At 54.9% G+C, this 19,130-nt stretch overlaps 5 protein-coding genes across 6 annotated transcripts in view; 2 read left to right on the top strand and 3 right to left on the bottom strand.

Moving 5' to 3' along the window:
* The first annotated feature begins 1,017 nt into the window (after nucleotides 1-1,017).
* On the top strand, nucleotides 1,018-5,147 carry pknox1.1 (pbx/knotted 1 homeobox 1.1). The gene is made up of 10 exons (XM_068745919.1): nucleotides 1,018-1,127; nucleotides 1,783-1,913; nucleotides 1,999-2,170; nucleotides 2,256-2,462; nucleotides 2,565-2,682; nucleotides 2,856-2,953; nucleotides 3,043-3,171; nucleotides 3,249-3,325; nucleotides 3,408-3,574; nucleotides 3,650-5,147. Exons 1-10 carry the CDS (start codon nucleotides 1,077-1,079, stop codon nucleotides 3,829-3,831), a joined length of 1,332 nt encoding a protein of 443 aa, XP_068602020.1. The 5' UTR covers nucleotides 1,018-1,076; the 3' UTR covers nucleotides 3,832-5,147.
* Nucleotides 5,148-5,199: 52 nt separating this feature from the next.
* tmprss3a (transmembrane serine protease 3a) lies at nucleotides 5,200-8,732 on the bottom strand. Its single transcript, XM_068745984.1, has 14 exons — nucleotides 8,708-8,732; nucleotides 8,531-8,562; nucleotides 8,201-8,438; nucleotides 8,004-8,117; nucleotides 7,524-7,640; nucleotides 7,249-7,372; nucleotides 7,022-7,141; nucleotides 6,863-6,909; nucleotides 6,455-6,620; nucleotides 6,116-6,285; nucleotides 5,926-6,021; nucleotides 5,723-5,865; nucleotides 5,377-5,529; nucleotides 5,200-5,244 (listed from the first exon to the last, which is right to left on the bottom strand). Exons 1-14 carry the CDS (start codon nucleotides 8,730-8,732, stop codon nucleotides 5,200-5,202), a joined length of 1,590 nt encoding a protein of 529 aa, XP_068602085.1.
* A 1,363-nt stretch (nucleotides 8,733-10,095) lies between these two features.
* On the bottom strand, nucleotides 10,096-10,996 carry fgf9 (fibroblast growth factor 9). Its single transcript, XM_068746786.1, has 4 exons — nucleotides 10,846-10,996; nucleotides 10,548-10,679; nucleotides 10,347-10,450; nucleotides 10,096-10,278 (listed from the first exon to the last, which is right to left on the bottom strand). The coding sequence occupies exons 1-4, from the start codon at nucleotides 10,994-10,996 to the stop codon at nucleotides 10,096-10,098; spliced, it is 570 nt and encodes a 189-aa protein (XP_068602887.1).
* A 1,278-nt stretch (nucleotides 10,997-12,274) lies between these two features.
* ccdc93 (coiled-coil domain containing 93) lies at nucleotides 12,275-17,184 on the bottom strand. Of its 2 annotated transcripts, none has more exons than XM_068746210.1 (23): nucleotides 17,096-17,184; nucleotides 16,606-16,719; nucleotides 16,440-16,534; nucleotides 16,244-16,355; nucleotides 16,070-16,168; nucleotides 15,928-15,984; nucleotides 15,755-15,855; nucleotides 15,554-15,590; nucleotides 15,387-15,485; nucleotides 15,245-15,295; nucleotides 15,042-15,128; nucleotides 14,765-14,881; nucleotides 14,608-14,670; nucleotides 14,457-14,530; nucleotides 14,170-14,251; nucleotides 14,018-14,092; nucleotides 13,869-13,940; nucleotides 13,619-13,727; nucleotides 13,453-13,535; nucleotides 13,330-13,367; nucleotides 13,171-13,255; nucleotides 12,973-13,086; nucleotides 12,275-12,887 (listed from the first exon to the last, which is right to left on the bottom strand). In XM_068746210.1, the coding sequence occupies exons 1-23, from the start codon at nucleotides 17,180-17,182 to the stop codon at nucleotides 12,831-12,833; spliced, it is 1,908 nt and encodes a 635-aa protein (XP_068602311.1). In that variant the 5' UTR covers nucleotides 17,183-17,184; the 3' UTR covers nucleotides 12,275-12,830. The 2 variants fall into 2 exon arrangements, with proteins under 2 accessions (XP_068602311.1, XP_068602312.1); XM_068746211.1 differs by having other exon boundaries at nucleotides 14,765-14,878.
* A 556-nt stretch (nucleotides 17,185-17,740) lies between these two features.
* The window catches only part of si:dkey-251i10.3 (uncharacterized protein LOC553498 homolog), a 2,495-nt gene continuing 1,105 nt past the window's right edge, over nucleotides 17,741-19,130 (top strand). Inside the window, exon 1 of the mRNA XM_068745983.1 lies at nucleotides 17,741-19,120. Coding sequence (XP_068602084.1) covers nucleotides 17,747-19,120 — 1,374 coding nt within the window. The 5' untranslated portion in view covers nucleotides 17,741-17,746. The remainder of the gene's footprint in view (nucleotides 19,121-19,130) is intronic.

Genomic DNA, 19,130 nt, shown 5'->3' with positions numbered 1-19,130 from the left:
TAGGACTTTTTTCTTCTGACACTACAGTTCAAAGCAGAAATGATCCACATTTCGCAATAGGTTCGAATATCTTAAAAACGAATTACAAGTATATCCCTAGGGTTAATTTAAAATGCCTTTCCGTTAACCGCAGGCTGAAAGCGATTCAGAACCTTCGTGAGGAGTGTGGTTCTTGAGAGACCCTAAATCTGGCAGCATCCACGGCGGGTCCTGGCCCAGTTCGCTTGGACAAAGGCCTCCTGTTCTTTAATATTACTACTTATTAAAATCCAGAATGATCCGGGACTGCGTCTGAACCCGATCCAGGACTGCGTCTGAGCTCGAGCCTCAGTGGACTCTGAGGTTCGGTGCTGTGACGTTTTGGACCTCTCAGTCAGGAACTACTCGTCAGTTATGGAAGCATCTGTTGCAGCTTTAAGTAAGACGTCTGCTGATTTAGGTATGCCGAGGTGGTGCAGTGGTTAGCGCCGTCACCTCACAGCAAGAAGGTACCGGGTTCGAATCGGTGTACCCCCGCCTCTCGCCCGTAGCGAGCCCGGGATGGGCTCCAGCAGACCCGGATGGATGGCCTTTAATGCCTTTTAAATAAAAGGACGATGTGAAACTTGCCTCTTTGGCTGATTCTCCGGTCTCGTTTGAAAAGCTGCCGCGTTTCAGTCGGAGACGCATAAAAATAGAAATCCTGGAAGGGTCCGGCACATTTCAGCGGCACGGAGCGCTTTGGATCCTCAGCTGTCTGCTATTTAAATGGCTCCCGAGCTTCCTCTTCCTCGCAGATGGCAAGACGCTCTCCTCTAGGATGTGCCGATCCTTAATCCATCCGACATCCGACCCCCGACACACGCTGCAGGTTTCAGAATTTAAGATGAACATTTGCGTTTTTGAAGCCCTTCCCGATTGATGTATTTAACGCCTGGATGAATCCTGCTCGTCCTCCCTTAATCCCAGCAGCTCACGGTGACCTTTGACACGGACGCGCATCCTAACTGTGTGGCGTCTCTGTGTGTCGTGCAGGTTGGCCTCCTGCCCCTGCTCTCTATGATGCCCCAGCGTCTGCAGCGTCTTCAGTGAACGTGATGGCAGCCCAGTCGGTTTCCATAGACGAGTACCCCCAGGCGGAGCACCAGGTGGGTGAGGGGGGGGGTTGACTCGGCCGTCGAGCCGTTTCGCGTTTGCCATTGTGCTCCTGTGGATCGTGGGTTATTTTTAGTGGCGATAAGTCGGCCAAACAAAGAGAGCGGCTTCCTGCGCGCGGCGCCGGGACACGGGCGCGGCTCACGCCGTTTGAGGAAGCCGTCGGCAGCACGGACGCGTGTCTGTGGCCCGCCGCCTCAGAGGTCGACCCGGGAACGAAGCGGTCTCTTCTGCCGGCGCTCCGGGACGTTTCTCACAAACGTCCTCATTCAGGGCTCAAATTCATTGAAGTCGACTCCGGAGGAGGAGGCGGGACTAATCGGGGGAAGTTTCCACTCAGCAAGAGATTATTTTTAGATTGTCGCACTCAATTTAAGTCATTGTTGGTGTTGGTCACGTGGGGGGGCCGTGGGGGGGGGGGGGTACAATGCATTCATTGTAACCTCCGGTGCTCTCATTGTTTCTATAGATTATTAGCGTTTCCTGATTTCGTTGCCGGATTCAGATTCTGGTTCTGGTTCTGATTCTGGCGTGTCCACGCCGGTCGGATGATCGTCTCGGCTGTGATCCGATCGCGGCGGTGTCCGAACGGAGCGCCGTCACGCCGCCGTTCCGTTTCTCACGCCGTGGGTTCGGGTGTTTCTGCAGATGCAGGGCGTGGCGACGGCCGACGGCGACGCCGGGCAGAACTTCATAGAGGGGGCTTTGGCGGAGGTGTCCAGCCCGGCCCCCGCCGAGCCGCAGACGCCCATGGACGCAGACAAAGCGTCCATATACAGGTGAGCCCGATCAGAACGGCGCCCCCCCCCCGGTTGCTGCAGAGGGGTTTTCAAAGTGGCGTTTTTCTACCCCCCCCCCGTTTAGACACCCCCTGTTCCCCCTGTTGGCTCTGCTGTTTGAGAAGTGCGAACAATCCACGCTGAGCTCCGACTGCATCACCTCGGCCAGCTTCGACGTCGACATCGAGAACTTCGTCCGCGGTCAGGAGAAGGAGGGGAAACCGTTCTTCAGCGAGGACCCCGAGCTGGACAGCCTGGTGAGCCGTGTGGCCCGGAGCCCCCCCCCGTTTGTGTCTGCTCCGGTATCATAAAGGCTAACCCCCCCCCCCCCCCCCCCTGCAGATGGTGAAGGCCATCCAGGTTCTGCGGATCCACCTGCTGGAGCTGGAGAAGGTCAACGACCTTTGTAAGGACTTCTGCAGCCGCTACATCGCCTGCCTGAAGACGAAGATGAACAGCGAGACTCTGCTGAGCGGAGACCCGGGAAGCCAGTACTCCCCGGTCCAGGGCCAGGTCCAGGTCCAGAACTTCTCCTCGGCCAAGACTCAGGTATGACCTGCAGGCGGAGCATCCGCGTCTGCGTCTGCGTCTGCGTCGCTGCGAGCAGACGCAGACGCAGACGCAGACGCTAAGAGGCCGTGTGTTCTGCAGACCCCCGGCTCAATCTCGGGGACCCTCAGTCCCCAGGGTCAGATTGTGGTGCCGGCGTCGGCGCTGCAGCAAGGCAATGTTACCGTGACAACCGTCAACCCCGCCCAGGTGGTCGCAGGTATGTCACCGTGGCATACGACTCCGCCCTCAGGTACTGTCCCGTTCGTACCTGCAGCCAAAATGGTTCCGATCTCATTTAGAGCTTACAGCGTGCATTCTGCAGCTCACCAGAGCGTGTGTGCGTGTGTGCGTGTGCGTGTGTGTGTGCGTGTGCGTGTGTGTGCGCTGCAGGGGGCACCGTCTACCAGCCCGTAACAGTCGTCACTCCTCAGGGTCAGGTGGTGACGCAGACTCTGTCTCCCGGGACGATACGCGTCCAAAACAATCAGGTGACATCTCGCTCAGAGCCAGGGGGGGGCGGGGCGTGGCGGGGAGGGGCGGGGCTGAATGGAGATCAAAACGCCGGCTCTGTGTTCAGCTCCAGCTGCAGTTCCATCAGGACCTGAACCTCTTCAACCACGACGACGCGTCCAGCAAGAACAAGCGTGGCGTCCTGCCCAAGCTCGCCACCAACGTCATGCGTTCGTGGCTCTTCCAGCACATCGGGGTGAGTCGGCGCCCCGCCGGGTCGGCCCGTAGAAATGCAGCTCCGCCTCTCACCCCGCCCCCGGTCTCGTCCCGCAGCATCCGTATCCCACGGAGGACGAGAAGAAGCAGATCGCCACCCAGACCAACCTGACGCTCCTGCAGGTCAACAACTGGTGGGTTCCGGGTTCGGGTTCCGGGTTCTGGGGTCACGGCGTCGGATCACCAGACGGGTAACTCCCCATTATCCGTCTCCAGGTTTATAAATGCCCGGAGGCGGATCCTTCAGCCCATGCTGGACGCCAGCTCCTCCGAGACGCCGAAAGCCAAGAAGAAGACTCCTCAGAACCGGCCGCTGCAGCGCTTCTGGCCCGACTCCATCGCCGCAGGGGGAGGGGCTCACCAGCAGGTCACCATGCCAGACGGTACGCAGCGGCGAGCTAACCTACATCCTACTGCGCCCCCCCCCGCATGAACCACATCGCTGCTCCCATCCTCAGGTACCATGGTGACCATGATCGGGGAGGGTCTGCAGAGCCTGACGTCAGACGGCGCCACGCTGGCGGTGCAGCAGGTGATGCTGGGGGGCCACAGCGAGGACGAGTCGGGGGACAGCGAGGACGAGGACGACGACGCAGACATGGCCGGGCTGGGCCTGGACAACAGCGACTCGTTGCAGTAGAGGACACGCCCCCTCACACTCCGATCCACACGTACACACGAGACGCGTCCGAGTCCGAGTCCGAGTTCAGACACGCATCGAGTTTATTTACCGAGAGCACAAAACTACGGGGGCGGTCCTCCCGAGCGCCCGCCCCCTTCCGCCAGGCGTTTCCTGTCAGAAGCCGTTTTATAATATTTAGTTGATGTATGCGAGTGCACTTTTTTTTTTTTTTGTATATTTAAGCGCAAAAAAGATGAAATCAAACAGAATAAAAAGGAAAGTCGTGTTAAAAACACGAAGCGAGTTTGTTTATCCGTTAATAAACGGGTTTCACTCCGGACGGCGAGACTTTAACCTTTGACCTGAGAGGGTTCCGCTCTCTTTGCATGCTTGTGTTTCAGTAGATGTGTGCACTCTTACAGCTGATCCTCCGGCCCTCACGCCGGCCCCCGGGGGCCGGGGAGGGGGGGGGGGGCTTATTTTTCTATACGGACATGAAAGTAGTGTTCTTGTTTCATTTCGCTGTCCTCCTGTTTTGTAAGGAATATTTATGTACAGATTCATAATTAAAGCTAGCGACCCTGTTTTCCAGGGTTCTTTGAAGTTTTCTAGAAAACAAAAAAAGGAATTGAATGCTGATAAAAAAAAAAAAACTGTGCTATTTAAATTGGTTTTAAACTTCCGATGCTAACTAGCCTTAGCCGTCGTCGTTTCGAACGAATTCCCTCCGAGAAGCACAAAATTCCTCTAAAAGACACTAAACTGCAGAAGCGGCCGCGTTTCTCCCGAGCGTCTTTAGCCGGGTCGCGCGGTAACCGACGGCGACGGCGCTGGCGTTTTTAGATCCACCCTCGCTCATTGTGTATACCATCCGTTCATCATTTTACCGTCGTAGCGGCGTAGGCGGCGCTTTCTCCGATGCACAATCCAGAACACTATGCTGATCACACAATCACGACTCTGAGTCGGAGACCCCTGGGGGGGGCGGGGGGGGCGCAGAGGAACCAACGCCATCATGACAAAAGAAGCCCTGGACTCTTTTTTGCACGCGTTCAGCTTTTATTTATGTACATGTAGATGCCTGCCTGAAGGACTGAGGGTTGCGACCCCCCCTGCCCCCCCCATCAGTGATGTTCCTGCACAGATCTGAGGTGCCTCGTGTGATGCAGGAATCTGGTTCATAGCCATCATGAAGGTGGCTTCGGGGGGGGGGGGGAACCCCCCTGCTGAGCTCGATTCTCAGCTCCGTCTTCGTTTTTATGAAGCGTTCTTCACTTTTATTGTCTGTTTTGCCTTAGAGCTTTCTATTTTGGAATAAACGATGCCTAACTCTCTGCACCGCCTCCTCTCTGCCCCCCCCCCCCCCCCCCCCAGCTTGGTGCTTGGTTAGTTGTCCGTGCTCAGAGCTGAAGAATTCCGAGCCTCTTCCCTCTGGAAGACAGAAACGGAAACATCTGGAATGAGGTTCACGATTTGTGTATTTATTAATGAATTCCTTTCTGCATCACTTTGTGAAGGGGCGGGGCATCGATTGATTGATAGGTCGCCGATCCGATCACTGACCTCCATCTGCTGGCGGACCCAGCTGAGGGACTGCGTGACGCGGGTGTAGACGCCCGGCTTGTTCCTCACGGCGCAGCCGATCCCCCAGCTGGTGGCCCCCACCAGCTTCCACAGGGACGAGTCCTGACAGGCCAGAGGACCCCCGCTGTCCCCCTGAGGGGACACACACACACACACACGATGCTATTCTGGTGGAAGACGGTTCCGTTTACCGAAGTAACTGAACTTTAAAGAAAACCTGGAATTAGTTAAAGTCCAGAGATAAATGCGCCTGGAGTCCCCCTGTTACCATGGAGACGAGCGCATGGCAACAACAGGAAGTGCGTCGGCACCGGGTGATCTGCACCTGGCAGGAGTCGGTCCCGCCCTCCAGGTGTCCCGCACAGACCATCCAGGGGGAGATGAAGCCGTTGTAGACCTCCGGCTGGTTGCAGGTTCTGGTGGAGATGAGCGGCACCATGGCGGAGCGCAGAACCACGCTGGTCTCTCCTGGAAGCACCCGAGGTGAGTCGCAGCGGACAGAACCGGGGACGCCAACCGCCCACTCACCTTCGTCCTCGGTCGCGCCCCAGCCGGAGATCCAGCACCGGGTTCCCTCCTCGAACTGCTCGCCGTGGTTCGGCAGGCAGATGGGCTCCACCAAGCCTGCGGGCCGGACGTTCAACGGTCAGGGTGTTTGTTCTGGGCCGGACCGGACCGGACCCGGTGAGGAGGAGGAGGAGGAGGAAGAAGCGTTTACCGTTGAACACCAGCGGCCGGGCCAGTTTCATCAGGGCGACGTCGTAGTCCAGGCCTTTGGGCCGGTACCGGGCGTGATGCACGATCCGCTCCACCTCCAGGGCCCGGGCCGCGTTCACCGGCTGGTCCGTCAGCCCCACGTGGACCAGCCACATGGAGGGGTCCGCAAACCTGTCAGCAGAGACAGTCCTGACGGCCGGTGCCCCCCCCCCCAGGGAGGGGCGTGTCTGCCGGAGAGTAATCCGATTCCTGCTCCTCCAGCTTTAACTGCAGAACGCGGCGGACGCTTCCACCCGACACCGGATCGGGATGGTGTTGCCATGGGCAACGGGCGACTCACCCGAACACGCAGTGTGCGGCGGTGAGGATCCAGCGGGACGTGACGATGGAGCCCCCGCACAGGTGCTCGCTGCCAAAGTGGAGGCTGACCTGCCAGGGGAACTGACCCGGCGTGGAGACGTTCCCCCCCACGATGCGAGCGTGGAACTGAGGCCTGGAGCCGCAGTCTGGGGTCAGAGGTGAGACGGGTCAGAGGTGAGACGGGCCAATCAGAACCAACAGCCTGACGCTTTTATTGGACTTTATTTCCGTTAAAAGCAGCGGCGTCTCTCCGGATTAACTCGTGAGACTTTCGTGGACTTTCAAGGTCATAGATCCAAAACAGCACGCACACACACACACACACACACACACACAGGTAATGTCACGCAAAGCAGCGTGCATGAGTCACGTGACTCATCTTCCTCACCCAGACACTTCAGAGTGGTCACCTTCCCCGAGCTGCACTCGGCTTTGCTGCAGACAGGTGAGATAAACGTTACCACGGGGGGGTGGGGGGGGGCACTGACCCGACCCGGTCCCTGCCACGACACGCTCTGATTGGCTAAGCCTCTGTAGACGTTGCTACCTGAAGGCGGTGGCGTTCTGGAGCTTAATGATCTGTGATTGGCTCAGGTTCATGGACACCAGGTGGTGCTGGAGGTCCTGCTCGATGGAGGTGAGGAAGACGAAGAAGGACTCCACGTACCTGGGGGACGGACGGTGACATGCAGAGTGAGCTGAGACGTGAAGGACATTTACGTCCAGCGGTCCAGATCCACATCAAAGGGGGGGTCCGGGAGACCCTGCAGGCACCTGGAGTATCCCAGCTGCCTGCAGGCGGAGGCCCCCAGCCAGTTGTTCCAGCCCTCTGAACAGACGGTCCTCCAGACTCCTCCCCTCTGGACCTGCAGGATGGAGCTCCGCCCACTCAGACGCACTGACAGACACGCACAGGTAACAAATCCTCAGCGTCCACCTCCTCACTCTGGACCGCCTCTCATTGTCTTCTCCAACAAATGGAGATTGCTCAGTTGTCATGGAAACCAAGGTGAGAAGAGTGTGTGTGTGTGTGTGTGTGTGCGTGTTACCACAGCCGAGCTCGTCCTCCCCGTTCTCACAGTCCACCCCCCCGTCACACTGAGCGGAGGTTCTGATGCATTTAGACGACGACCCACAACGAAACTTCCCCACACAGCTCAGACCCACTGTAGACGCACGCACACGCACACGCACACGCACACGCACACGCACACACGGGAGCTCAGTTGTTCAGGCGATCATCCGATCTTCCAGTCTCAGGTGTGATCCGCTACCGGCTCCACTTGACACCAGTTACTTCCCAACACTTCCACGTTCACGATGCCATCCCGTCGGCCGAAACGCCGTGACCTCGTGCCGTGACCTCATGCCGTGACCTCATGCCCTCTTCCTGCGCCGTGCGGGTGGGGTACGAGTCGTGTGGCAGGTGAGCAGCACATCAAACATTGATGTGCGGAGGCGGTCCATGCTACACCGGCTCCATTGGCTAGCAGGATTACTGGCGAGCGTCTTTAGGTTGAACTCCTTACCTCCGAGTCCGATGGCGAGGGCGAGAGCGAGCGCCAGGATGAGACAGGAGGCGATGAGCATCTCGAAGCGGTGGGCCAACAGTCGGCCCTTCCAGCTTTTATCCAAGCCGTCCTCTGTTGAGACGAAACACCCGCTTAGAGGCTAAATCTAATGCTAATGCTAATGCTAATCCACGGTGAACATCTGGGGGTCTCACCGTGAGTGAATGGCTGCACCTTGGTGATTGGCATGGTGGGGCCGGGTGGCGCCGGAGCTTCGGGCTCCTCCTCGGGTTTGGCAGGATGGTCTCCCGATTGGGAGTCGGGAGTCGGGCTGCCCAGGGAGCTGACGATGAGCGTGTCGGGGGTCTCGACGGTGGGGAGGTCTTCCTCCGTCACCGAAACCACCTCTATCTTGAAGGGGTCCGGCTGCTCGGGGGCCTCCGACTTCACTTCCTGAATCAGAGCAACAGAACAGAAGCATTTTATCTTATCTTAAGTATTCAATCAGTGTGCAGGACGATACGAAAGGTGACGTCTCCACCCACCGTTGGGGGAGATGACGCGTCGGGAGCAGGATCTGCCGAAGAACGGAGGAGAAGCCCCGGAGCGAATGGAGAAGACATCGGCGGAGGACAGGAAGGATGGAAAGAAGCAAAAGGAAAATACTAATCCTCAAAGATGGAGTTCTGCTCCAGGGTTTGACCATCTTATGGCCGACGTGCCGATCTCCACGAAGCCTTTTGTCATCGTGCCATCGTCCACCCGCCGTTTGTCCCGTTTTTGAAGTCTGACTCCCTCTTTCTGTCTCTTCCTCTCTTCCCCTTCTCTCTGTCCTAATGGCTGCCCTCCTGCCGTGCCTACAAAGGGACACCTGAGCAGGTGAGCGCTGCCAGCCGGAGCAGGGGATCGGGTGACGCCGCACCTCCCACTGTGAGGGTCAGGTTACAGACTCGTGTGTCCCAAAAGTGTCCTGGGAGTCGGCGTGGTGCGGTGGAGGTGGAAGACGAGATCACTGCTGGAACGTGAGTCAAATTAACTTTTATAGAATTTCTGTTTTCTAATATAGAGATTCAAGAACGCGAGAACTATCAATTAAATAGTTAAACTTTATTTAAATGGTTGAATTCAACTTTTAAGGCGGGAAGGGTGGGACTTCATGAGGGGACAGCTTTCTAAGGCCCACGGAGATCAATAACACGTTTAAATGGCTGATTAAAGTATTCATTTTATAACGCTAAAGCAGCAAAAGTAAACCATTTCCTTATTTTAATCTGGTACTAAATGGAAGAAGGATCCTGGAATTGTAATATTTTGATTTAATGACTCGTCTTGGAAAGCTAACGCTTTAGAACACAAAGCTTAGCACAGGCTAAGCAGGCAAACACTAGCCAGAAGCTAATTTCAGTGCTAAAGATATGTTTATGTGTTCCAGACAGAATTCTGATAAAGCAGAACATTAAGCTGACACTAGATGTGTGGGTTTATAGGAGCTACACAGAAGATAAAGCCATCTACACTAATTAGCATGGCTAATGGGAAAAGTAGCTGGTAGCTATTTAGGTGCGCTAGCTAGCCGAGAAAATGATTTGAACATTAAAAGTTTCATGTTTTTTTTAAATCTTATATTAAACTATAAATATAAGAGTGTTTCTGAATTTGTACGAACTTTGAACAGTTCTGTATAAAAAATTAGATTTTATTCAACAGTGCAGCTCGCTTTACAACAAAAATAAATTACACAACAAAGCCCAGTGTTCAAAGGGTTTGCACATTAAGCTAACACTACCTAGCTATGCTAATTAGCCTGGCTAGCAAGTTTATGGCTTTTTGGTGAACTAGCTAGCATCTTTCTTGACATTATAATCAATAAAGAAAAAAAATGATGTTTTTCTCAAGAATGAATCCATGAATTGTTCGGATTCGGGGAAGTCCGGATCTGCCCGACTGGATCTGCCCGACTGGATCTGCCCGACTGGATCTGTCCGACTGGTTTTGGTTGCAGACGTGTGCAAAGCTCAACATAATCCCACAGGTCGTGACTTTTGGACGTGGTGCTATTTTACATATTTAGTTGAAGCTCAGAGGAACGTAGGACGGAGGGACCTCCCCATCACAGCGCCCTCCGTGGCAGGAAGTGGGTGCAGGCCTGGTGGCGTCCCACCGTGTTTCCCTTCTTGAGCTCTCCCTTGTGGGAAAGAGCCAGATAGTTTCCTGGGTGAGACAGAGAGGAGTAGGTGGTGTAGAGGTTCTCCTCCAGGTTCTCCTTCAACTTGCAGTCGTCAGAGAACTGCTCCTGGTAAAGACAGGTAAGATTACCTGGTGAGGTCAGGGGCGGTGCCAGTAAGCTGGGCGGCTACCTACCGCTCCGTAGGCCAGTCCATCCCCCCCCATGCAGAGGAACAGCCCACTCTTCACTCCTCTGATCCCCACGACTCCAAGCTTCATCGAGAAAACCTTCAGCCAGCCTTGAGACGGAGGATAAAGCGTAACTCTAGAGGAGCATGGCAGAACCAGGACCAGAACCAGAACCGCTCTGAGGTGGCGGCGTGCACAGGAACTCACAGTTCTCGGTGGGTTCGTGGACGCCGCCCACCGAGCCATCGACCAGAATCTGGAGATGGTAGCCAATCCCAACGCGGCAGTAGAGCAGCTGCTGTTTGATCCCTTCTCTGATTGGTTGGGGCTTGGATCCAGCTTTACAAAGACATGATGAGTTTATTACCTCAGATTTATTACCTCGTCAGGCGACGAGCTCCCGTTTCTACCCAACACCTCACAACAGTCTAAAGACGCAACGTGAAGATAAATATTGGGCTAAATCAAAACGTAAGTTGCAGCAAACCTTCAGGCAACGGCTCACCTTTCCCTTTCAGCAGCGAGTCTCTCATGTGGAGCTTCCAGAGGCCTCGGAGGCGGGCGCCCTGATCCTCAGGTGGGGCCGCGGCTCCCATCCCTCCATCGCACACACCGAAAACCAGCAGCAGCAGCAGCATCAGGGAGGATCCACTCATCGTGAGACGCATCAGACAGCTGCCAGCAGACCAGGTGACGACGTCCTACAAACTGTCATGTCCTCTGACGAAGGGCCGCGGTCGGGTCCCGGTCGGGCCTCCCGGAGCGCCTGCAGAGAGGAGCCGGGAACAGGAATTCTCACGTCGCGTCCGACCCAATGCGACTGATCCGGAGGTGAGCTGAACTCTGACACTTGGCTGTTTGGGTGTCGCCTGCGTACATGAATGTTTTCATGTCGCCCAATCAGCCCTCTGACGGGTGAGGGACATGCAAACTGTCTGTTCCGTATCACAATCGCTGAGATTAGAGGGCAGGCGAGCTGATACTGGGAGCGCACTCGTATACACAAACACACGAGATCTCGGGTCAGCTCAGCTGCTGGAAGTTATTTTACATTCCGAGGGTTGGGAGATGCAAAACGCTGCGTGCCTTAAACTCCTTTATCTCCTCGCGTACCGGAACTTCAAGTTCGTGCACCTTCCTCAGGTGGCACGCTAACATTTTTAGCTTAAAGGCTACATAGCCTGAGAAAAATAAATCTCCATATTATAGAGCAGCAAAATGTATTGTGAAGTTCCAGAAATAATTTACGAATTTATGGTGTAAATTCACAAGTTGTGTTCAAGTTAAAGGGATAAAACTAAAGACATTCATCTAAGGATTTTAAACCAAACGATGTTGTTAAGCCTGACATGAGATTAAACTTCATTTTACAAAATATTCAGAATGGAATCATGGGAGTTGTTGTCTTTACGGTCAGACGGCAACCAACTTGAAAAGAGTTCGACTTGTTCCAGAAATAAGAGTTGTTTTTTTTCGTGTTATATATTTCTGATGGAAGATTGATCGGCTTTCTCCGGCTTAAGAGATTGATGGAAACATTTGGGATAAGGTTTAATGAAGTTACAGGTGTGGAGGAATCAACGCAGTACCGCTGGAAACCATCGGGGGCAGTGTTGTAATCATTTATGCAAGGAAAAACAAAGTCTACAAAGATAAAGATAAAGATGATGCCTTTGCTTTTTAATTCAACAAACTCATTTACCTGCAATGCTTTTTCTTAAACATTTCTCTTCACTGCCATCTGGTGGACGCATCGATGCCAACAAACGTCCTGTCAACCGTTCTCACGCCTGTGTCGCAACACGTTTGTGTCTGGAGTGCGTGAAGTTCCTGGCGATACACAGGATGTCTTCTTCCGACGCATCACGTGACTTCTGACAACGCTTCCGATTACGCCGTCTTCGCCCGGCACACGGTATCTGACAGAACACGTCTTATCTGAGAGAAGGCGTTTATTCTTTTGCTCATTAAATACTGCTTGTACAGTCATTGGACAGAGACAGGAACAGATCGGGACAGGTTATGACATCACAGGCACATGAGAAACAGCGTTGGCAAATAACTAAACAAGAGAGATGTTGATGTTCAGATTAATCCTGAAAGCGTCAAAATGTTCAGGCACTTTTTTCTTCTTGATTTGTCCAACAAACCAAGAATCTAAAATCGGTTCATTCATCATCACGGTTGATCAAAATAGTGGCCGATTCGTTCTCGTGAACTCGAACATATTGTGCATTTTTCACACCAAGTGCAGCTTTAAACGTGTAAAGTAAAACCGGCGGGTTTACGATTAGTGTCGACATTAAACGTTAGATACTATTAAACAGGAAGTCGTGATTCTGGACTATTTAAAGGCATTTCCATTTCGTTTGATTTTGGCACACGACACGTAACGTAAATGTCTTTGTGCAGATGCAACTCCTCCGTCTTCACATTTACTGATGGAACTTGGTGCGTCCGACCGTCGGTTGACCAGCAGGGGGCGCCGGACTAAGAGGCTCCTTGGGCCCTCAGCTTGGACAGCAGCATCTCGTTCTTCCGACACTCCTGTTGATGGGAACATTTCGCCAGTCGGAGCCGGTTTGCCAATGAACCGCCGAGCCCGTCGGACCTTCGGCGCCGGTTTCCTCACCTCTTTGAAGTCCTTGACGGTTTTGAAGTAGAGCCGCTGCTTGTCGAGCAGCTCCAGGTACTCGTCGTTCAGCTGATCGCGCCTCATTTTGTTCTCCTGCTTCTTCTTCTCCATCTGAGAAGGCCGACGGACGGGAAGTCACGGCGCCCCCTGCTGCCGACTCCTTCCTCTTTACGACGACTCGCGTCAGAGTCTTACCTTGATGCGACTCTGTTTGATTCCCTCCACGATTTGCTCCATCTGCCGGAGGAACTGCTCCTTGGCCGACGAGGACGCCATCGCCCTGGGCAACGGCAGAGCCCTCAACGCGCATCCGCCTCTTAAATCCACAACAGACGTGTGCGTGTTTGTACTTACTGTTGGAAGTTGTCATAAATGGAATTCAGCAGGTTCACCTGCGGGCACCGAGACATTCGTTTATGTTCCACCACTTATTGGTTTCTGATCAGAAGCAGATCTGAACTCCGGCGGCCATTTTACCTCCTTCTCCAGGTAAACCTTCTTGTCGTCCAGCGTGTTGTACAAAGTGAAGAACTGCTTCGTCTCTTTGTGCGTCGCGGAAACTACGGAGACAAAAAGAAGAGCGTTCAAGTCTCAGACATTCACCGTTGGTCCTGGTCCCGGTCCCGGTCCGGGTCGGACCCACCTTGGCCGTAGAGCTCGATGAACCTCTTCTGGTACTGGGTCAGCTCGGCCCGGCTCGGCACCTCGTCGATCTTCCTCTGCATGATGGCGATCTCGCGGTTCCTCCGAGCCTGAGCGTCACAGTAAAAACACACGACTGGTTCTGGATCCGGGTCCGAATCCTCCGGTGAACACGTGTGCGCCGTGTTCGTCTCCTCCTTATCTCCGGCCCGCTATCGCTGACCTCATTGCTGCATCTAATCGGGTGTTACCATGAGCAGCCGGATCTTCTGCAGTTTCTCTCTGTCCGTGTCGTACTGCTCGTCTATCAGCTGGTTCCTCTCCTGGGGAAAGAGGGACAGTCCAAACCGTCGATACCGGAGCCGACGCCGGAGCCGGAGAGATTCAACCGGATCAGAACCTTCTCCTCCTCCGTGTCCTGTCCCGATTCCGTCTTCAGCTCCTCGATGTTCTGCTGCAGACGGACCATCTCCTCCTGGAGACGACATCCACAGACATCGGTGCCGATCTCTAACCCCCCCCCCCCCCCCCCACCCCCACCCCCCCACTCACCCTGCAGTGTGTGCGGAACTCCTGCTCCTGCTGCTTCATGTTCTCGTTCATGGTCACCAGAGCCTTCAGCTTCTCCAGCAGGCTGTTTAAACAGAGCAAAGCTCCATCAGGAGGCTGCCCCCCCCCCCCCACAGAGAGAGGTCCCAGCTTTCAGGGACCAAACCACCCAGGTGTCCACGAGCAGCACAACAGAACCGTCGGCTTCAAACGTGTGGACCGATGACAGAGCTGCACTTCCCCCCAGCCGCCAGAGGAGGGCGGTAAGTCTTAACCGCTGCACCGCTCACCTGCTGTCAGCGCGTTCCTCCAGCTCCTCCAACGCCTTCAGCTCTTTGTCCAGTTTCTCAGAGTGCTCGGTGGCCTGGAGACGCACAAACGCTCCGTCTTCAAAACGTTTCAGGAGCAAATGTTCAAGCCAGCCAGGAAAAACCGGTTCACCTCCATCAGGCTTCCCTTGGCCTCCTCGCAGCTTTTCTTCACCTCTGCATGCTTCACCTGCAGCTGTGAATGTAGAAGAACTTCATCGTCATCACGGACGCACGGACGGACGGACGGACGCCGGCAGCGCGTGCTCTTCCGCTGGGCTGACGCTCACCTCCTCCAGCTGCTCGCTCCTCTGCTGGATCTGTTTGTTGAGCGAAGCCACGGCTCTGCGGTGCTGCTGCAGCGGCCCGTAGCGATCGGAGCGCTCCCCCGAAGACAACTCCGACTGCTGCAGAAAGGGAATGCTAACAGACGCTAGCTAGCCAGAGGCTGCAGGCACCTCGGACGGGAGCTGCAGGTTCTCTCGGGGGGGGCAGAGCTACACCTCAGAAAGGAGGACTCCTCTCTGGATGAATGTCTCGGGGACACCACAGGAAGTCTTTCCTCACCTTCTCGGCGTACTCGGAGGCGATCTGTTTGATCTCATCCGACTGCAGCCCGACGATCTGACCCACGGCGCTCGCCGTCAGCCTCCCCTGAAGGACGAGATGGTCACAGCCAGACGCGACGGATTCACGGAAAGGAAGTTAAAAGAGCAGGAGAAGAAGAAAATAGGAGAGGTCGTGTGACGAGACAGGAAACAGGCCCCTACCTCTTCGGTTGCCATGGCAGCCATGTTGGTCATCAGGGTTTTTATTCGCATCTAAGAGACAAACACATTTTATTTGTTCAGGTTGATCAGAATGTAGAATAAGCCCCGCCCACTGGCCAATCAGCTCTCCAGAAAATGTCACCTCCTCCGCTGCCTGCAGGTCTTCCTGCTCCGACACCTCCGCCATCCCGGGAGGCGATGCCTGGGAGCCACCGGCAGGCGAAGCCCTCCCCTCCTCCGTCTGGAGGAAGACATCCAGGATGAAGAAAAAGGAGGAAGAGCCGAATGACGACAGAATCAAACACCCACCTTATCCCGCTTGTCTTGTTTGCTGAATCCGTATCGCCTGGAGGGACGATAAACACCCGTCATGTAACCGAAATCACGTTAGAGCAGAAATAAAACGGCCGCCACGCTGCGTTAGACGTGAAACGGCAGCGATCCACGTTCAGGGCAAACCAAACCATCAAACGTTTGCGTCCATCAAGCCGGAAACGAGCCGGGACTCGCCTGCCGTACTCCAGCAGGGTGGAGTGAACCCTGGACTCCTCCTCCAGCAGCTCCCCTGCGTCCCGCTGCCTCCTGTACCTCCTCTGGGGTCTGTACGCCTCCTGGAAGTCGCCAGCGTTTACTCGCGGGACACTAGAGGAGCGGCCGAAGCTCCACAAGGAGGACAAACTCACCAACACGTCCCGAACCGCCTTCACCGAGCGGTCCCGCCTCTGGACGAACTCGTCATCCTGGTTCAGAGGGATTTACAGCACAGGTTTAACGCTTCGCTCTGCGCTAGAACAGGGTGGGACACTAGGACCACGCCGCCGTCACCTCCGGGAGGCTGTGGGTCTTCTGGAACTGGGAGATGGAGTAGGCCCGCACCTGGTCGCCCATCTCCTCCCTGGTCTCGATGGCTCTCTTCACCAGCCACTGTTACACAACAAGGACAGCGTTTACCGACCCCTCTGGCGATCGGGCGTCTGCTTCCAGGCGGCGCTCGCTCACCTGTATCACCGGGAAAATGTGGATGAAATCCAACCCTTGGATTTGATGAGGCTCGAGGCGATGAGGACATTTCATCGTCGGAAGGACGGACACGATTTTCTCCGTCAGCGCTCTGAGAACAGGACAGAGGGACACTCGTCTCTGACTCGTCTCTGACTCGTCCCTCACCCGCCGCCCGGCTGGAGGACGCGCTTACATCTTCTGTCCAATGGTCGAGTTCTCTTGAAATAGAAGATCCACGTCGATGTCGAAGTTGCACGTGGTGACGCACCAGGTCATGCCACCGACCACCTGAGGAGGACGCAAGCTCGTTGGTGACTTAACACACATCATCAAACGTGAAAGGTGGTTCCTGTGTGCACCTTATCGAACGGCGACAGCCCTTTGATCCGCGCTCTGAAGTACCCAGCAGCCAGCAGCAGCTCCAGGATCTCTGCCAGCTTGACGCTTTGCTCCTCATCCTCCCGGGTTTCCACCTACGAGCCATAATGTGATTAAAAGAAACTTGTCAGATCCATGCTTCATCTTTCGTATGAGATTTATTTCACTTCTTCTAACATTTGTTGAAAGCAGAGGAGGAAACATCCACAGAAAAGCTTTTAAAATGCAGAAAGCCACCGGCAGAGGGCAGAATGGCGTATGTCTTTTATAATTAGCATCTTCAAGCGCTAATTGAGCTCTAAACGGGGGCGATTAAACAGCTAAGCAACACCAGAGCTTCCCCTTTCATAAGCTAGCCCCTCCATCGCTAGCTGCCTAGCATCCATTTTGTTTCTTTACAGACACCGCTACATTTGTTCGGACAGTAAACACCTTGTTGTTGTGCTAAAGTGTGACCGAGACGCGCCTCACCTGGACAACGTTGCCTTCCTGGTCATACTGGGCGCCTATCTTGGAGCCAGGTCTCACTCTGTGGAAAACAGAAGCAGCCGCCGCCATGACAGATGACAGGTCACGTGACTGGAGCACGTGACGGGTTAATGTTTATCGCTATCCACCCTTAAAATTCGTTCCAAACCAAGAACAAATATAACAACAAAACAAACAAAACTTATTGTTTGGTCATTTTTATAATTATGTTTTGAATTTGAAATTATAGTGGGTGTTACTGTTTTTAAAATGTCGCGAGAGAAAGCGTAAAAGCGTGCACGGCCACACACAGCCAGAAGGGGGCGCTGTGATACAGAAATAAAACCGCTGGGAGACGGTGAAGAAGAGATTAAAGTACGTTAACTCCTCCCTGTCTTTTGTTCTATCGATTATTTTTGCAATAAACCCGACTCAAATCACAAGTTGAAAGTTTTTTTATGAGTCTATCTATTATATATTATAAATGTATGTTTGAATTTCATTATGAGAATTGTTTAAATAAAGCGAAAGACGGGGGATCATGTTTTGCGACAGCGCCGCGCTCCCCCCTTACGCCACCTAATTTACGACAACGGGGCGCTTTACGTCACTCGTGTGTCCGGTCCCTTCCGCCCCGGTGGTGTTTACTCCAGCATGGCGAAAGTTAATAAGAAGAAAGTGAGTAAAAAGAGCCGGAAGACGCTCGAAGAGGTGAAACCGGAAGTTTGTTACGACGACGATGAGGAAGACTTAAATAAAGACGATGAAAACGTCACCAGCGAGGAAGAAGGCGGCGAGGAAGATGAACGAAAACGACAAAAGCTGCTGGGGGCCATCAGCTCGCTCGGCGGTAAGAGGAGGAGGACGCTGGGAGAGCGGTCCGAGGCGGCGGTCCAGATGTCGGAGTTTACGGTCAACGCGGAGGGGGAGGGGCCCAAAATCGATCTGTCGGACCTGATCGGCACGATGGAGAAAACCCCCGCGGTGTCCAGCAAGACCAGGAGGCACCTGAAGTACCTGCAGAAGGGCAAGACCACCATCGAGTGCCCCCTCAGCAAGCAGGAGAGCGAGCGGATCCAGAGGGACGTGGCCTTTCAGAAGGCCGCCGCCGAGGTCAGCCAGTGGAAGGGGGTCATCAAGCAGAACCAGCGGGCCCAGCAGCTGGTCTTCCCCCTGGACCAGGAGCCCCCGGGCCCCAAGCCCATGGAGAGGGTGGTGACCAACTGGAAGGCGCAGACCCCGCTCGAGACGCAGATCTTCGCCCTCCTCTCCGCGAACAAGCAGCCCATCAACGACCCCGTCCTGACCCCCGTGGAGGAGGCGTCCATGAGGGCGATGAGCCTGGAGGAGGCGAAGATCCGGCGCGCGGAGCTGCAGAAGGCCCGGGCGCTGCAGTCCTACTACGAGGCCAAGGCCCGGCGAGAGGGGAAGATCAAGAGCAAGGCCTACCACCGGGTCCTCAACAGGGCCAAGCGCAAGGACTTTGTGAGGAAGTTCGACCGGATGGCGGCGGCGGACCCGGCCGGCGCCCTGGAGGAGCTGAACAAGATGGAGCTGGCCCGGATGCAGGAGAGGATGTCGCTGAAGCACCAGAACAGCGGCAAGTGGGCCAGGTCCAAGGCCGTCATGGCCAAGTACGACGAGGGGGCGCGCAGAGCCATGCAGCAGCAGCTGGAGGTGAACAAGGAGCTGACCCAGAAGGTGGTGACCTCGCTGAACAGGGGGGAGGAGGAGGAGGAAGAGGAGGAGGGGCCAGGAGACGCAGAAGTGCTGCCGGATTTCGTAAACGACGCGGAGAAAGCGTCGGGTTATTCAAATCCCTGGATGAGAGGAAAACTCTCCGAAGAACCGGCAGAGGGTCAGACGAGCGACCCGGTGGACCCTTCAGCAGACGGACCTGGAGCGGTGGACAAAATGGAGGAAGAGGAGGAGGAAGAGGAGGAGGAGGAAACCGAAGAGGAGGCGCTCCTCAGAGAGTTTGATCAGAAGAGGAAACTGCGTCAGGCTCAGGAGAATGATCCGATGCCTGTAATAACAG

This window comes from Brachionichthys hirsutus, chromosome 12, assembly GCF_040956055.1.
Source record: "Brachionichthys hirsutus isolate HB-005 chromosome 12, CSIRO-AGI_Bhir_v1, whole genome shotgun sequence".
Classification (NCBI taxonomy): Eukaryota; Metazoa; Chordata; class Actinopteri; order Lophiiformes; family Brachionichthyidae; genus Brachionichthys; species Brachionichthys hirsutus.
Note: the sequence above shows the minus strand (reverse complement) of the source record. Positions and strands in the feature narration are given on the sequence as shown.

Coding starts and splice junctions, on each gene's coding strand:
- tmprss3a (XM_068745984.1), bottom strand. CDS start 8,732: ATGACAAAAGGCTTCGTGGAGATCG. Junction 5,866..5,925: donor GGGCGCGACCGAGGACGAAG/GTGAGTGGGCGG, acceptor GGGTGCTTCCAG/GAGAGACCAGCGTGGTTCTG. Junction 5,530..5,722: donor GCGGGACCGACTCCTGCCAG/GTGCAGATCACC, acceptor GTGTCCCCTCAG/GGGGACAGCGGGGGTCCTCT.
- ccdc93 (XM_068746210.1), bottom strand. CDS start 17,182: ATGGCGGCGGCTGCTTCTGTTTTCCACAGAGTGAGACCTGGCTCCAAG. Junction 16,169..16,243: donor ACATTTTCCCGGTGATACAG/GTGAGCGAGCGC, acceptor GTTGTGTAACAG/TGGCTGGTGAAGAGAGCCAT. Junction 14,882..15,041: donor CCTCCGAGTACGCCGAGAAG/GTGAGGAAAGAC, acceptor CCCTTTCTGCAG/CAGTCGGAGTTGTCTTCGGG.
- pknox1.1 (XM_068745919.1), top strand. CDS start 1,077: ATGGCAGCCCAGTCGGTTTCCATAGACGAGTACCCCCAGGCGGAGCAC. Junction 2,171..2,255: donor ACCCCGAGCTGGACAGCCTG/GTGAGCCGTGTG, acceptor CCCCCCCTGCAG/ATGGTGAAGGCCATCCAGGT. Junction 3,172..3,248: donor GGCTCTTCCAGCACATCGGG/GTGAGTCGGCGC, acceptor CTCGTCCCGCAG/CATCCGTATCCCACGGAGGA.
- fgf9 (XM_068746786.1), bottom strand. CDS start 10,996: ATGAGTGGATCCTCCCTGATGCTGCTGCTGCTGCTGGTTTTCGGTGTG. Junction 10,680..10,845: donor CTCGCTGCTGAAAGGGAAAG/GTGAGCCGTTGC, acceptor GTCTTTGTAAAG/CTGGATCCAAGCCCCAACCA. Junction 10,451..10,547: donor CCACGAACCCACCGAGAACT/GTGAGTTCCTGT, acceptor CTCCGTCTCAAG/GCTGGCTGAAGGTTTTCTCG.